General features: G+C 44.7%; 2 protein-coding genes, 1 long non-coding RNA gene and 1 other non-coding gene across 17 annotated transcripts in view; 2 read left to right on the top strand and 2 right to left on the bottom strand.

The window, feature by feature from the left end:
- Positions 1–4,446, top strand: part of BPTF (bromodomain PHD finger transcription factor) — a 52,066-nt gene extending 47,620 nt beyond the window's left edge. For 11 of the 13 annotated variants that reach the window (XM_064676085.1, XM_064676081.1, XM_064676082.1 and 8 more), the window contains 2 exons: positions 1,647–1,833; positions 3,539–4,446. In XM_064676085.1, coding sequence (XP_064532155.1) covers positions 1,647–1,833; positions 3,539–3,575 — 224 coding nt within the window. In that variant the 3' untranslated portion in view covers positions 3,576–4,446. Of the gene's footprint in view, positions 1–1,646; positions 1,834–2,793; positions 3,084–3,538 lie in introns of those variants that run through there. The other 2 variants (XM_064676083.1, XM_064676077.1) reach the window with 1 other exon arrangement.
- A 2,914-nt stretch (positions 4,447–7,360) lies between these two features.
- Positions 7,361–14,289, top strand: LOC135424641 (uncharacterized). The gene is made up of 2 exons (XR_010435298.1): positions 7,361–7,450; positions 10,366–14,289. It is a non-coding gene; the product is annotated as an uncharacterized LOC135424641 (long non-coding RNA).
- Positions 7,469–13,338, bottom strand: C19H17orf58 (chromosome 19 C17orf58 homolog). Of its 2 annotated transcripts, XM_064676093.1 has the most exons (6): positions 13,237–13,338; positions 10,819–11,421; positions 10,618–10,698; positions 8,930–9,121; positions 8,523–8,582; positions 7,469–8,434 (listed from the first exon to the last, which is right to left on the bottom strand). In XM_064676093.1, exons 1-6 carry the CDS (start codon positions 13,286–13,288, stop codon positions 8,247–8,249), a joined length of 1,176 nt encoding a protein of 391 aa, XP_064532163.1. In that variant the 5' UTR covers positions 13,289–13,338; the 3' UTR covers positions 7,469–8,246. The 2 variants fall into 2 exon arrangements, with proteins under 2 accessions (XP_064532163.1, XP_064532164.1); XM_064676094.1 differs by lacking the exon at positions 8,523–8,582.
- Positions 14,290–14,936: 647 nt separating the features above from the next.
- Positions 14,937–15,009, bottom strand: TRNAR-CCG (transfer RNA arginine (anticodon CCG)). The gene has a single exon. It is a non-coding gene; the product is annotated as a tRNA-Arg (tRNA).
- Between the last annotated feature and the right edge of the window lie 238 nt (positions 15,010–15,247).

Genomic DNA, 15,247 nt, shown 5'->3' with positions numbered 1-15,247 from the left:
CCCAGTTTTTGCAGTGAGGCAGGTGAAACAATGTGATTTCCCATTGATGTATTTAGAAGTTCATGGGGATTAAGATACCTACTTCTGGCTGTCTCCTTTCACCAGATGAAATGTGGAAGTCAGTGCAGCAATAGAATAGAATTCTTGTTTTTAAGTTGCTTTATTTAAAGAGGACAATTTTGTTATGTTTTCCTTTTGCTGGGATTTTTATGTCTTTGTGCATCAGCTCCTACAAAGTTTGGGATATTACTCCAGAGGCTGAGGAGAACGTGGTGCTAACACAGGGAAGTGTGACATGCAGCTTAAGATGGAGTTTAAAATCATCTTCATCTGACTTGATAGAGCACTAAATTTTGTATTCCACGTAATTTGTCTGTAGGAACAAAATGGATTCAGATGTTGTGCATGTGGGGCAAGAGGAGAGGGAGATGCTGCAGCTTTATGGTGCTTTACTCTTTTCTCATTAGAGTTTAGCAGGTAGTTGGGAATAATCTGGATAAGCACTTGAATGTGAAACCTGGGAAGATCCACCTCCTGAGGGAAATGCTGTTGGGAATGTTATTCCTTTCCTTCCATTATGGGACCAGTAAATTTTCATATCTCTAAATGAGAGCCAGTGCATCATTTGAGCTTTCCCACCTACTCCTTACTCACCCTAGAAATAGGAAAGGTAAATTACTACCTTGGTAAAATTGTAGTATGTTGACTGAAAATAATATTTTTGTTTAGAAATTATCTCCTTTTCTGCTTTTGGATTGTGCTGTTATGAAAATGCTTAACATGTTTCATAGTTGATGGGTTAAAGTTTATAAGGAAAGCTCAAATAACAATATCATTATGCATATGATGATTGAATGAAATAAAAAGTGCATTTAGCTCTTTCTGACTTAACTAGGAGGAAAAGACACTTGTAAGTATAAATCTGAGTAAATTGCATCAGGTAATCCAGGCCCATCTGCAATTGCTTTCACACTTTCTGGCATTTCTGGTATTTAAAAATAAGCACTTCAAGGGCTTTTCCCAAGGGTAGATAAGTTGTTTTTCTGTCTAAAAGTGCCACTAGACATTTACATAGTTATATTTATATTTGGCAGTTCTCATTCCTCTCCCTCTTTTAATGGATATTTGCATTAAAATAGGACAATTACTGCTCACTTCACCATTCCTGGCTCTTTAAAGTGTCTGGTCAGGAAGGATGAGAGCTCTGGCATTTTGCATGATCCTGCACTTGAAATCTTTCCTCTGTGCCATGTGTAATGTGCACATGCCCACAAGAATTGATAGTTCATTCAGAGCAAGTCAGGAATTAAAAAAATAATCAGAAGGTACAGTACCAGAAACTGAATCCAGATTATCTGACCTTTTTTTTTCCCCCTTAATTTCTTCAGAAAAAGCAGGGAGCTTCCTGCAAGAGACCCAGGTTTTCCAAGGTCATTCTGATACTTGCATTTGATTTAATTCAGCTGCACACAACACATTCATGCACATGTTTATTATGAGGGAGATCTCCTGGTGCCACCATCACAACCAGCACCCCTGGGACAGCAACTAACCTGGATAAGGCTTTGTTTCCCACAGTCTTGACAGTGTAGACTTCTGTTTAGGATGAAAATGTCTCATTTAAGCAATCTTTGGTTTCTTTGAAGACCTGGCCACCATGGAGGAACGGATCCTGAAACGCTACTACAAAAAGGTCACGGAGTTTGTGGCAGATATGACCAAAATTTTTGATAACTGCCGTTACTACAATCCCAGTGACTCCCCTTTCTACCAGTGTGCAGAAGTTCTCGAGTCTTTCTTTGTACAGAAACTAAAAGGATTTAAGGCAAGCAGGTAAGTTTGGGTGTTCTCCCCTAAAATCTCCTTTCTAAGCTCACGTTCATACAGGGATTTGCTGCCCCGTGCACTTTCCTGGACAACTTGCTTTTAAAGGGAAATCAATCTATAATCAATTCTATAATAGCCAGCTGTCATTTTTTTGGTCAAAATTAAGGTTTAAAGATGATTTTGGGGAGGTTACTTTGGAATGTTTGTTCAAAAGGAGTTGTGACATAGAAATTAGGGCAGTATCAGAAATGTACAAAATTTGAATGACACTTTAACTCATTCCTGCAGAAAACTTAATAATTTCTGATCAGGATAAATGCTGTGTCTGAGTTCTGATGTTGTTCTACTCTGCAGCAAATACTTCTCATGCTAATAAGAGACAATCCTGCTGTGAAGCCTAAAATCCAATGGAAGAAATTAAAATACTTCAGTTTTACTCCTTCTCTCATCTTTTTACAACTCACCACCTTTGAAACAGAGGGAATAAGTACAGTTTAAAGCAGTAGATGAAAAATGAACCTAATTCAAAATTTACCTTTCAAAATTAAACTTACCTTTCTTTTTTTTTCTGTAGAAGGGCCACTGTAGAGCATTTCCCTTACACAAACATTCCTAAAAAAACCATGCAGCCTTACCACACATTTCTGTTGCTTGCCTGTCCTACCCAATAGCACATCCATGGGAGTTACATCTCTTGGAAAGCTTCACTTTCTCTCCATTCCTGTGGAAGCTGATTTTCACATGGAATGAGAGTAGGATTGATAAGAAGGGAAGAGTCAAATGATTTGGTCCAGCATTTTTTTTTTCAGTTTAATACCATATTAGTGATTTTTGTCAGGTAGTTTTCAGCCCATGTTTCTGTCACTGTCATAGCTGGTACCCAGCACTTGCACACTGATTTCATTGCTGCATCTTATTTGTTATTGTTTTTCATTTATACCATCCATGTTCTTTCTTTTCTTGCAGATTGTGATATCTTTAGTCTGACCTTTTTAACTGGAATCAGAACTGGATGTTGGGGTCACTTTCTTTTATTGTACAATTCAATGACATTAAACTGCCCTAAAAATCCAGCTCACTTGTCTAAACAGTAACTGTTGTTTTTGTTGCCAGCAGTCACACTGGTGAAAGTAACTGTATTAACACCAATTGTCCCGTTCCTCAAATACTGTATGGAGAAAAATGAAAAATTCATCTTGGAAACCTTGTATTTTATTGTTTTATTTTAAGTCACTAATAAAACTGTGAATGTCAAAGAGGAGTTTTGCTGAACTCTGCTTAGCAAAAATGTGATTTTAACATGCCTGTTCAGTTTTTTCTATTAAGTTAATCCAAAGACTTCTTGAATAAATTTAAGCAGAGTAGATCTTATTTTAAATATTCACAACTAAAAATGTCTTTTTTGCTTTCCTTTTGATGGACTACTATTATGTAAATATGTGAGTAAAACTGATGGCAGGCATTTTGGAATATTCCAGAAACACACTGCATTTTCCAAGTACTGAAATATTTTTATTCTGTAGGAGAAAACGTGCTTAATATTCAGAGAGAATTATTTTAAGTGTTCTTTTTTTTTTTTTTTTCTGAAGGGGAAAAAACTAAATGGAAGCAACGTGGTGGTAATTCCTTTATTGTGGTTTACCCTTGGCAACACTTTGTGTTCTCCAAACTGAAGGGTGCTTAATTGTTCACTTTCTTCTGTATTCTGCAGGTCCCATAACAACAAACTGCAGTCTACAGCTTCTTAGAGTTCAGCGTGTTACCAAACACACGAGCAAGGATCTGGTTGTCTGACAATTTTTAATTAAGGAGCCAGATGTTTTTAGTCAGGTTGTCCTGACAAGACTTGATGTAAACTGCGTTTTTATTGGTCACAACAGTCAAATTATATTCTTGGCTTATTTTGTCCAAAGGACAAAGAAATAAAAAAAATCAGCAGCACCACTTTCTTGTCAAGATCAAATTGTTGTACTATTGTGGCAGAAGCGGGAAAACTTTGTTTTGGTGGAGGAGAGAGAGAAAGAGAGCAAGAAAAAAAGATACAGTAAATGGGGTCACGTTTAACTCCATGGAAATGCCACGTCTGTTCTTCAGTGAAGAAGCTGGTTTAAAGTCCACACAGAAAACTTTGACTGTATTTATTTATTGTTGCAAAAAAGACGCTTTTTTATTGCTGCCCTCATTTGTCAGCTAATTATTTTTTCTTATAAAATCCAGCCCCGGTTCCATGTAATCCATTCTGTATCTTAACATGATTCCTGTAGGTAAAAGTACAAGAAGACCTCTAGATGTCTTTTCTTTCTATGAAAGGAGCTGCTATGTACACATGTGCACACACACAGGACTGGGAATCAACAAGGAGTTTATCATTCATGGTAGATAAAAACAAGCTTGCATAGAAGTTGGGCTGAGTGGTCATGGACTACAGACTCTGTTGCCTTGAATATAACAGTACAATTTGTCATTTACTCTGCACCAGACTGAACTGAGTAAAATCTATTTGAAGGTATCTTGTTTGTAAACATTTGTCAGATTCTAATTTTTTTTTTCTTTTGTATTAAAATTCAAAATATGGATGTATATGAAACAAAATAAATGGAGATCATTGTTCTCCCCACAGCCGGAGGTGTGTCTGAGTGTGCGCTGACACGTGGGCTCTGTGCAGGACTGCAGGTATTGCAGGGAACAGGGGTGGGAATGGCCAGGGAGGTCGGATCCCACTGCTCCCAAGGTTGTGGATACCACAGTTCATTCCTAAGCACCTGTTATCCCATTGTAACATCACTCCAGTGGTGCCAGAATGACTGTAACAGATGGAAGGGGGTAAGGAAGTATCTTGTGAAGTGTCCCTGCCCACTGCTGAATTCAGGGGTGTTTGCCAAGTGCTCTGGGAATGTGCAGGACCACGTGTAACTGTATCCCTGGGAGGCGTCCTGGGCTGCCTCCCTGTTTCCTGTGGGATAAACTGGAGTCCAAGAAGATGCAAATTGCAGATGAGGAGGTTTTCTTTCCCATCTCCCCCCTGCAAGTGACCTGCTCATGGTACCTGTCTGTAGTTCCCAGCCCTGGTTTCTCTGCAGCTCCTCGACCACCTTTTGCACTAATTCACAGTCAACTTGTGTTCCACAGTGGTCTGGGATTTACCTGATTCATGGATAAGCTCCTTTTGGGTTTCACCTCACACCTTGCTATGCAAGAACCTCGTCTGTTATTTTTCTTACAAAGGTGTTGCTGCTCACCACCCTTTCTTACACTTCAGCTCAGGTGTTCAGGTTCTTCTGGGGGGATTTTATCTACTAAAAACTCGTGTGTTTTTGTACATACAAATGTTGTCATTTAACCTATATGTGAAAATTACTAATTGTTCAGTGTGGAAACAATAATCCATTTATGCTTCTGAAAGTCAAAGAAGAGTAGTTGCATTTAGGTTATGTTGTCCTTTGAAGTTTTTTAAAAAAATGCTGCATATTGTAAGCATTGTGTTATAATGCAACAAGGAAAAACCTCCCCGTTCACAGCACTGGGAATATCCTGCATCTCATCCAAACTCCTCAGTATTTCTGGACTATTTATTCATACTTAAATCCATATGACATGGTTTAAACCTTTCCTACCTGTAGGCAATAGATTGCTGTTTTTAACAAATTGTGGCAAACTGAACAGTACCTTTTTGTACCTTATAGGACACATCATCCTAGACAAAATAAAGTAATGTGTTTGACATGGATTTGGTGGTGTTTCTAATGAAACATTTGATGATGTTATGGGATATAGGTCTTGGCATTGCCAGATCATATATAATCCATACATGCAGTTTAATCCTGCTGGTTAATTGTCCAACCCAAACCATTGTGATTCCATATGATCCTGTTTTAGTGTCTTCAATTGCCATGGAGTGTAGGTCAAGATACTTCTCACAATTTATTAGTGGTGAACTTTTACAGTTAAATGGTGTTATTGGAAATAAATCACTCGTGATTAATCCCCACCTGCCTTAAAGCATAAAGTTCATAAGGTTTGTGGTCTCTGGTCAGTCTTCCTCCTCTTTGTATTTTATAAATTATTGCAACAGTTGTTTTGAAATGGCCTGTGTTGTAACACTGTGATAATGTGAGCTGTACCAGCCTGATTTTCCTTTCTGTCTCCTCAAATTTGAAGCAATTCCCCTCGGTCCTGGTTTAGTTCATGCAGAAGTTAATGGAGGTTTAGAGTGAAAAGTTGAGCTGAGCCAAAAGCCTCAAGTAAACCCCAGAAAGACAAGAAGATGACAACATTCCTGTACACCTGGATTTCTGTGTGTTGGCTGCAGAATTCTCCTATTGATCCTGCTGGGGAGAAAACTATCAACTGTAAGGTACCAAAATTACTGTGGCAGCTGCTGGACTTTGAGTTCTGTCTTCTCATTGTGGTTATTGCTGTGAGGGTTTTGGAATAGTGAGTGAAAGACTTTTGACCTAAGAAATCTTTTTATTGAGTATGTACCTTTGGGGTGTGATGAGCCTGGTATCAACAGTCCTGCTCCAGCTCTATCTCAGCTGGGCTGGGACATGCAGTGGCTCAGCTGGTGTGGGAACATTTTAAGGAGGGATCTTCCAAGAAAGAAGGGAAAGGTAAGAGGACAAAAAAAGGGAACACAGGATAAATTGTTCTTCGGGCTCCCAGAGCAGCAGCTCTATCCAAGAGTGTTTTGTGTCAGTTATTGGCATGGAACTCGGGCTTAGCACTGCTGTCCTGTGCTTATCCCTTCCCAGGGACAGTCACAGTGAGATATATGTTGGGTTTGTACCCACACTTCCCTGGGTTAGGTTACAATAGTGGGAACAGGCTTGGATGCTGCTCTGGGAGGGGGGATGCCTGGAGGAGTTGCTGGTTGGTCCCTGGACTTGGCTGGAAATAGAAACAGAAACTTGAGATGCTCATGTAACCCTTCCTCCTCCTTCCTCCTGTCCCTCCCAGTCACTCCAGTGCTCAAATTTGCTGCCAGAACACTCCTGCTGCCAAATCAAAGCCCCCTCAGAGTCTCTCAGGAAAATTCCATCTATCCATGGTGTGCTCCATGCAAAGGCTTTCACAGAGCAGAAGTGAGACAATTTACTTTTTAGGTAGACCCACACTATGGGTCCCAAATATGTGATGTTCATTCTTGGTACTTGGCTCCATATCAAGACATGCTTGAGGCAGTGTGACCTGTCACCCATCCCTTGCTCTGTGACTTTTCAGTGACACTAAATGAAGCTGCAGAGGTGTGTGACAGGTAGAATGTGCCAGAACTACCTTTGTTTCAAGACAGAAAGTGCTTATAGAAACCACTACTTCCTGTTGCAGGTCATGTCATACCACTGTATATGTATTTTTTTTAAGCTCCGCTGCTTTTTTCCATTTCTTAATATAAATATGTATTGTCAAATCCCCAACTTGTCAAACAAGGAGATGCCTTTGTTTGTTATGATAACATAAGCTTTTTGGGTCTTCCAGAACCCAGGGGATGGTGAAACCAGAACCTCACAAACATTTTATTAGTTTCTTTTACAGACTTAAGACCTGCAAAGACTGACTGGGAACAGCAAACATTTGATTCCCTCTGCAGCCCTTTCACAGGTTCTTCCGTCCCACCACATTAAAGGTACTAAAAGATTGTATCTTTGATTTTAAAAGTAACTTTACTGATGTGCAAGTACAAGCTGGGTGATATTTCTGAAGGGGAATGGCATTCAGGAGGAACTGCCCGTGTAACCAGGCACACACTGTGCAGTCCATGCTCATTCTGCATTCCTTGGAATGAACTTGTGCCATTACTCATGAGCCAAATTGGGCATTTGTGTTGTGCAGTTCTTGATGTGCTTTCAGTCAGTGTGTTCATACACTCAAATAGTTATCCTCCATTCTGTGTGCTTCCTGTGGACATCCAGCTCTGGCTGAGGAATGATGTGATTTTTAGAAGTAGCACAAAAGACACATTTGAGGAGACCAAAACAATACAAGTGATACTTAGTGCTGTTGGTTTCTCTTGAATCAAATGCATGTGATACTTCAGGCAGAACTGTGTGACATCCTGGGCAGACAAAGCTGTGTACAGATCTAACGTGTTCAGGGTGAGAGGTTCTAAAGTGCAGTTGCTGAGCACTGAGGATGAAGCCTCCAGAACTGTACATTTACTACAGATTATTAGGGGTGCACTGCAGCAGGGGAGGCTACAATAACCTGTGGCTCTGAAAAAGCTGGAGCAAATCCATGACCAGTTAACATTCCCTAGCCTGACTTCTGTGCTAACCCCCACCCGAGGTGCCTGGTGAGGGCATTCCGTGTTTGCTGAAGCACAAAGCAGTGTCCGATCGCAGCCGGTGCCCGGCGTGAGGTGCCCTGGCCAGGTGTGCCCTGACTCCCACTGCTTCCCGTGTCCCGGACGGAGCCACCGGCCCTTACGGACACTTGGACCGCGCCGCCTGCACCTTGTGATCCCTTTTCCTGTTGAACCTCCTCACGTAGCTGCTGCTGCTCCCGATCCAGCCGTCGCCCGGCCGGAGCCGCCCGCGCAGGGCCGGCAGCAGCTCCGCCGGCAGCTCCCGGCGCTTGTGGAAGATCCGCCCCATCACGATGTACCTGCTCCCTGCAAAGCAAACGAGGGAATGGGGGATCACTCCCTGGGGGTGGGAACAGGTGGGAAGTTGTGCCCTTTGGAAACATCCTGAACGTACCACGGCACCCGGAGCTCCCCTGGGACCTGTGGGTGGTCGTTGCACAGACATGATGATTTACTGCTGGGGCAAATATTGGTTTGGTTAACTTGCATTTAGAAGGAAAACTGGACTACTGATAAAGACATCAGCTTAAGCTCCTGCTCAAACTGCTTTGGCAATCCTGAAAACTTGCAATCATTTTGGAACTGGATAAGGTTAAGAAAGGTCTATACTGATACCTGACTTCTTCCAGCTTCTCTTCTGGAAGTTTCAAGAAACTGGGATGGAAAAAGCCCTTCACTTTGAGGAAATGCTTTTCTTCCAGATTTTCCTGACAAACCAGGGTAAGCCTATTAAACTAGGGCAGACTAAGATGGCACTGCATGCAGGGGAATAGCAGAATGGATTTAGCTGGAATTATTTACCAAGTTTAAAGTCTGGACAGGGTTTACTGCAGTTCAAAGTATCCACAAGTAGGATGCGGACTCGGAAGAAGGCGGCATCGGGAACGACGTACAGGCGACTCATCTTGTACAATCCATCACTGTTCACCAGGAGGGTGATCCAGTGGACTCCATTCCCCAGGCTTTCCATGTTATAAACAATTCCATTCACTGCTGTTTTAAGGGAGAGAGGGGGAAAAAAACCAAGGATCAGATTGTATACATGGTGGCAGCTCAGGGTATGCGTGAAGGCTCTTATTTAAAATGCTCAAAGGAAGTGTCAGCAGAAATCCTTGGATTCGGTGGGCAGTGGGAGTTGTTTCAAGTCACCTTTGGTGAGGTCATTGCCTGAGTTTCTGCTGCCTTACTAACCTTGTGCTTCACAGGCCTGAGATGTTTCTTAGTGGCGTTTATAGAATGTTCCAAAAGACAGGGATGGGTTTAGTACCATTTTCTATCCCAATACATAAAAAGTGGATGTGTTTGTCTAACAAAGTCAAATGGTCAAATGTAAAACTTCCCACTGAAGTACAAAGGTGAGCTGGAAATGAAACACTTGGAAGAAAAGGCACCAAGTAGGCTGTGTTGTGTGTTCAGACAATCACTTCTTGCTGTGCTCCCAGTTCCTGGTTCTGACAAGTGCTGAGCTGACTCCAGGAATGGGAAAACAGCACCCTGTCAGGTGGGAAAGGCAAAGGGGGCTGTTACAGCTGGTGTTACACCTGCCTTAGTGGGGAGAGCTCTGCTCAGCACTGGAAATGTAAAGAAATGGGAAGCTCTCTGATCACTGCAATGGAACCTTGGCTCAGCTGTTGCCCAAACTTTTTCCTATCTGTCTTTTTGATTTGAGAGAAGAGTGAGGCTGCTGTTGGTTAAAGGCTAAAGCACACACTGTAAAGCCCCCGTTGCACAGGAATGCGTGAGAGTGGTAAAAACCAAAACAGGCAGCATTTGCAGAAAGCACTTCCTGACTTCTCCATTTAGAGAAAACAGATGTCTCCTAACGTGTTTATGTTCTACAAATGGAAACATCTGTTACCACTGGGGTTGTATTTTCCTTATCTCTTAAAATACTGTGAGAAAAAGTTGGTATCTGTTTCACAACTTCGTGAGCACAAGGCAGTATTTCAGTCAGAAAATGCTTGTCCTTAAACAGTCCCTACAGAAATGCCAGCCTGTTTCCTGCCATCTTTAGTCACATCAGTGTGGACACAAGGACTAAAGACACTGAATCCTAAGGAACTTCAGGGAGAATCCTCTCTAGAGAGAGGATCACAGTTTTAGTTCTGTTTGGTTCACCATTATATTTTCATTTCAAACTTCAGCCCCCAAAATCAAACTCGCTCCAAGTAGTAGGAGGTAAGTAACCCAGCTACAATGTTTAATCTGAGACTATCCAAAACAATTGGTCTTTTCAGTTCCATTGACCAGTCCCAAGGACACTTTTCCTGCCAGGAGTGGAAAGTAGAGGGAACAGAAAAAAAGATCAATACTAGCCCAAGGTAGGGAAAGCACAACGTAAGTACATTTATAAGGAGCTGTGATAGGGACTTTTGGTGTACTTGGTAATTATTTAACATACTTATGGTATCTTTTAGCAGTATTTTGGAAGTGCAGCAAGTGAACAGCAGGGCCTGTGCTCTGTGTGGGTTGGGGAGGACACAACCTACCAAATTCACTGGCACAAAAGGCCTCCACTTCATCCCGCTCTCCCCTGCACTGGGCTAGACACTCCTTGTCCTTGTCACCATCTGGAACGGGAACACACACTGAGGGACAGAAATGGGCCTTTGGGGATATTTTTCATCCCAGTTACGCCGCCCAGCCTTTGGAATTTCTGGGTACCCCTTTCCAGAGCAGCCTGTCCTTACCTTTCCTCAGCACTCCCAGGGGGTTGGGTGGGCCGAGGGACCAGCGGTTGGTGACCCAGGAGGGTTTGGGGATCCTCGTGACGGGATCGGGGTGTTTGTAGGGGATTGTCTGGCCCGGGCGGTTCAAGTGCAGCGTGTTGGGATCCCCTGACTCCCCTGAGTCTGGGGGAGGACGAGCTCCCCGGGGGGGTGTCCCCTGTTGCTGGGAGGCTGTGCCGTGGTGGGAGCGGGCGGACACGCTGTTGGCAGCGCCGGCCCGGCGCCGGTCCGTGTGCTTCCTGTTGGCCTGGCTGGAGTCGGGGGAGCTGGGAAAAGGCCCCTCAGCCGGGCTCTCCAGAGGCTGCCAGAGGTGTTTCCTCAGCCCTGTGCTGTTCTCCAGGGAAGGTTTGGTGCGTTTCTTCTTGTCCCAGGGCAGGGAGGTGATTTCAGGAGGCTTTGGCGGCTGCAGGTGGGTGGGAGGCAGGATCCAGTGTTCCCTGGAATTCCCACTGGCACTGCTGGTGCCACGGGCTGGCAGCTTCACCTGCCCAGGTGCAGCAGCTGCTGAACTAAAAGCATCTTTGCTGAGAGCCTGGGCAGCTTTCTCAGCATAGGGCAAGGATCCTAGATCAAAAGGAGAGAGAAAATCAGCACTTTCAGTTTTTTATATGTTATTACATAGTTATTTTATATGTTCTTCTCAATGGGAGGATTTGAGGTTCTAGCCCATAAGTCCCTCAGCAATATATAACTGATATACTAATAACTGATAACTATATAACTGATAAATGGCTGAACAGATGAAATACAGTAGAGCAGCTCATTCCTCTGTGCTCAGACGTGGCAGGCCCAGCACAGGGAATGCAGCTGTGTGAGCAGAACGGGAGGTTCGCATTTTTACTTTATTATTGTTGCAAATTAAAAACAAACCCTTTTCTCAAACCCCTGAGTCTCCAGGGAGCATCTGAGGAAACAAGGTTCACGTTGCCATTTGGGATGCTTGTTTAAAAGACCATGACAGCAGAACTATTTGGTTTTCCCATCCATGGGATGCCTTATTGACAGTGTCATCCGGACTTTTCAGCAGCTTTGGGCTGTGGACATTACTGGAAAGATCTTTATCCACAGTTTTGGATTTCTAACTGGTAATTAGGTTATTGCTGCCGAGAAACAGTTATTTCAAGGCTTTTCTTAATTTGAGAGGACAGGGGTTGAGAAGAGAGGAAGTGTCTGGGAATACAGTGAGAAATGACTTACTGACACTGTTCACACAAGCTGGGCAGTCACCTACGCTTTTGTTTATACCTTAACCTCAATCAGTTGGACCTCAAAAAGCAAAATGGCCTTCTGTTTAGCCTGGGAAGAGAGAAATCTCCCCTTGCAGTCCATTTTCCTGTTCCTTTAGCCCCTCAGTGCATGTCCTGAGTGAGCCAGCAGAGTTTTCACACAGCTCACCCCCACACAGCCACCGTCGGGGTGTTCGTGGCTGTGGTTACTCTGTGTAGGAGGCAGATCCCAATCCCTGTGTGAAAAGAGAGGTTTGACATCCACAGATGAACAACGTCCTGGTTTATCTCCTCTGACTGACTCAACTGCTGACCTTGCCACTTCTCCCCCTTTGCTCTCACCAGCTGCTGTCATGGGAAAGATTCCCTGATATTCGGGCTGGCCACACGTAAAGTCAAAAGAATGTCCATGGAGAGCGGGGTGGAAGGAGTCCAAGCTGAAGGGAGCAGCAGGGAAGGGTGTTTTGGAGATGGTTCAATATGAGCTGTGCACTCTGAACAGGTGTTTCACACTTGGGTGTGTAAGAACACTCTCCTGCCAGTTCATCACGCTCTCTCAGTCACGGAATGCAACAAGAAATAGTTCATTTTTCTCTACTCAATCCATTCAGGACCTTGAGGTTCCTGCTCCTGTACCAGCATATTCCTGTCTGGCTGTTGCAGCATAAGACATATGACTGCAACATAACCAATTCCCAATGGAACAGATGTAAATCTTATTTATTTTCTGTCAGTGATGTACTAAACTCCAAATAAATCAGTTCAGGACAGCTTGCTGCAGGCACTCATGGCAGCACAGAGCTGCAGTCAGTCAGAAACATGGTATTTACAGGTGAAGGGGACTAAAAGAGATATAAGTTATAAAAATCCCATATGCAGAAGTCAAACCTCACCTGCCACTGAGAGCTCATGGCACCAGCTCCCTGCCTGCTCTTGCCAGGTGCTCTCAGTTCCTCCAAATCTGACAAATCAAATATTACAATTTGCATTCCCATCCCACAAACAGGTTGAAATGTTTCTTTCCTGAGCCCTTACATATGACTTGCTGAAAAGGCTACAGCCTGGAGGGCAAGGACTTGCAGGAATGTCTTCAGCCTCCCCTGATTCCAAAGGCAAAGCTGCCCCAGCCCCACTCCGAATGCAACAGACTTACCAGAGGATGATCTAATGGCAAAGCAGAGGAGCCAGAACACTTGGGTTGTCATTTTGAAGTATTTTTCCAGACTCAAAATGAACTGGAGTCTTTTATGCCCTTCCCCCGTTTCATGCTAATGAGAGGCAGCCTTAGGGGAAACGGGAATCACTCACTGGACAACCCACTGGAGCAAGACCAAGCTGCTGCCGTCCCTCCACCACCCCTGCCCAGGAGGGATGTGCTCCAGCACCTCTTCCCATCGGGAATAACTCTGTGCTGCTGCTGTCCCCTGTGTGCCGGGAATGATATGTTTTTAGCAACAGATTTTTTTATTTGGGGGACAGTCTTGCCTCTTATGGCACTTTGTAGAGAAAAACCATACAGAACAGGTCAGGGTTTATTGGATATGGAGAATTCATATTGGAATTGGAAGGTGCTGGAACAGCCTCACTGCATCTGTGAAGGATGTGCATTGCAGTGGAACATATTTGGGGATTTCTGGCCACCTCCACTTACACAGCTGGTAATCTCCTCTTTCAGTTTAAGGAACCAGTTCCAGTGATTCTCTTCAGACTGAAAAACGCAGTAGTGACTGTCCAGCCCAAGGCAAAGCTCTGCTGATCCGACACAGCTTTATTTTGAAATCTCCCTTTGCTAACAAGAAGAACTCTGCAAGTTTTCACACAGCAAGCCAGCCCTGATTTGGATTACTGAATTAAGGGGGCTTATTTCTGTGTGACCTTATTGCCACACAACATTTCCATTGTGACAGTGTCTCTCACCGGCTGCTCCCGGGTGTTGTGGAAGTCTGTGAACTCGCTCAAGGTGCAACAAACAACTTATAAACCCCATAAAGGCTCCTGGAACCCACCCCCAACAGAAAATCTCCCCTTTGGCAGTGCCCGGGGCATGGATGGTTGTCCAGTTTAAGCAGTCTGTTTTGTCCTGCCTTAATTAAGCAGTTCAATAAGATTCTTAAAAGCTCAGGGCTTTACCTCGAGCAGCAATGGCTGAAGATACAGAAAATTAACTAAAATAATGTGCAAAATAAATGACATTTTAACACAGCGAGTTACATTTCTACTGCAGCGCTTATTAATCCTTATTTTCCTTTGTTACTTCTACCATTTTAAGGCCAGAAGTATCCCAAGAGAGCTAGTGTGGGAATAGGAATGTAAACTAAGGATGAGGGAGAGGAGAGCTCCTGCATTCCTGTTGTACCTCGTGTCCTGCTCGTACCTGCAGCGACTGAGAGAAGCAGGAGTGTGAGCACTTGGATGGATGGACATGGGAGCATCCCACAGCCCTGTGCTCCAGGGATTTTCCTGCTGAATTAGGCGGTGCTGTAACTCAACCCTTACTGTGCCTGTGCTGGTGTTGAGTTCCTCCAGCCTCTTTACCTGGACAGGACCCCCATTAGAAGGAGTGGCGTTTGGAGTATTCCCACCATTCCAGCAGCCCCAGTAACGCTTGGAGCATTCCCACCGTTCCAGGACGCCCGAGCAGCAAACATGGGAAAGCTTTTCCAGCGGGGCTGACGAAAACAGGGATCTGCAGCGCCGGGGCCACATCCCGGCAGGGAGGGGGGCGGCCGCGGGACCCCGGCGGGATGGAGGCGGCTGCAGGAAGAGCGGGAAGGGGCCCTGGGGGCGGTAAAAGAGTCGGAAGGTCCCGGGTGGGCGATGGACCCGCCGCGGGGACACAAAATAGTAACAGCCCGACCCAGATGGGACTCGAACCCACAATCCCCAGCTCCGGAGGCTGATGCCTTATCCATTAGGCCACTGGGTCACCCACTGGAGTCTGCGCGCGCCGCCCAAGAAGAGCCCCGCCCGGCGCCGCTGGCCCCGCCCCCCGCGGGCCCTGCCGCTCTCCCGCCCCGCCCTTCTCGCACGCCATTGGCCGCGGTGCCCCCGAGGCCCCGCCCCCGAGGCTCCGCCCGCGCCTCAGAGCCCGTTCGAGCCCTCGGCGGGAGCGCGTCACCCTCGTTATCCTTGTCCCGAAAACTCTTCCCCTCACGGGCTCCCGA

The sequence above is a fragment of the Pseudopipra pipra genome, chromosome 19, assembly GCF_036250125.1.
Source record: "Pseudopipra pipra isolate bDixPip1 chromosome 19, bDixPip1.hap1, whole genome shotgun sequence".
Classification (NCBI taxonomy): Eukaryota; Metazoa; Chordata; class Aves; order Passeriformes; family Pipridae; genus Pseudopipra; species Pseudopipra pipra.
This window is presented reverse-complemented; position numbering and strand designations above follow the sequence as displayed.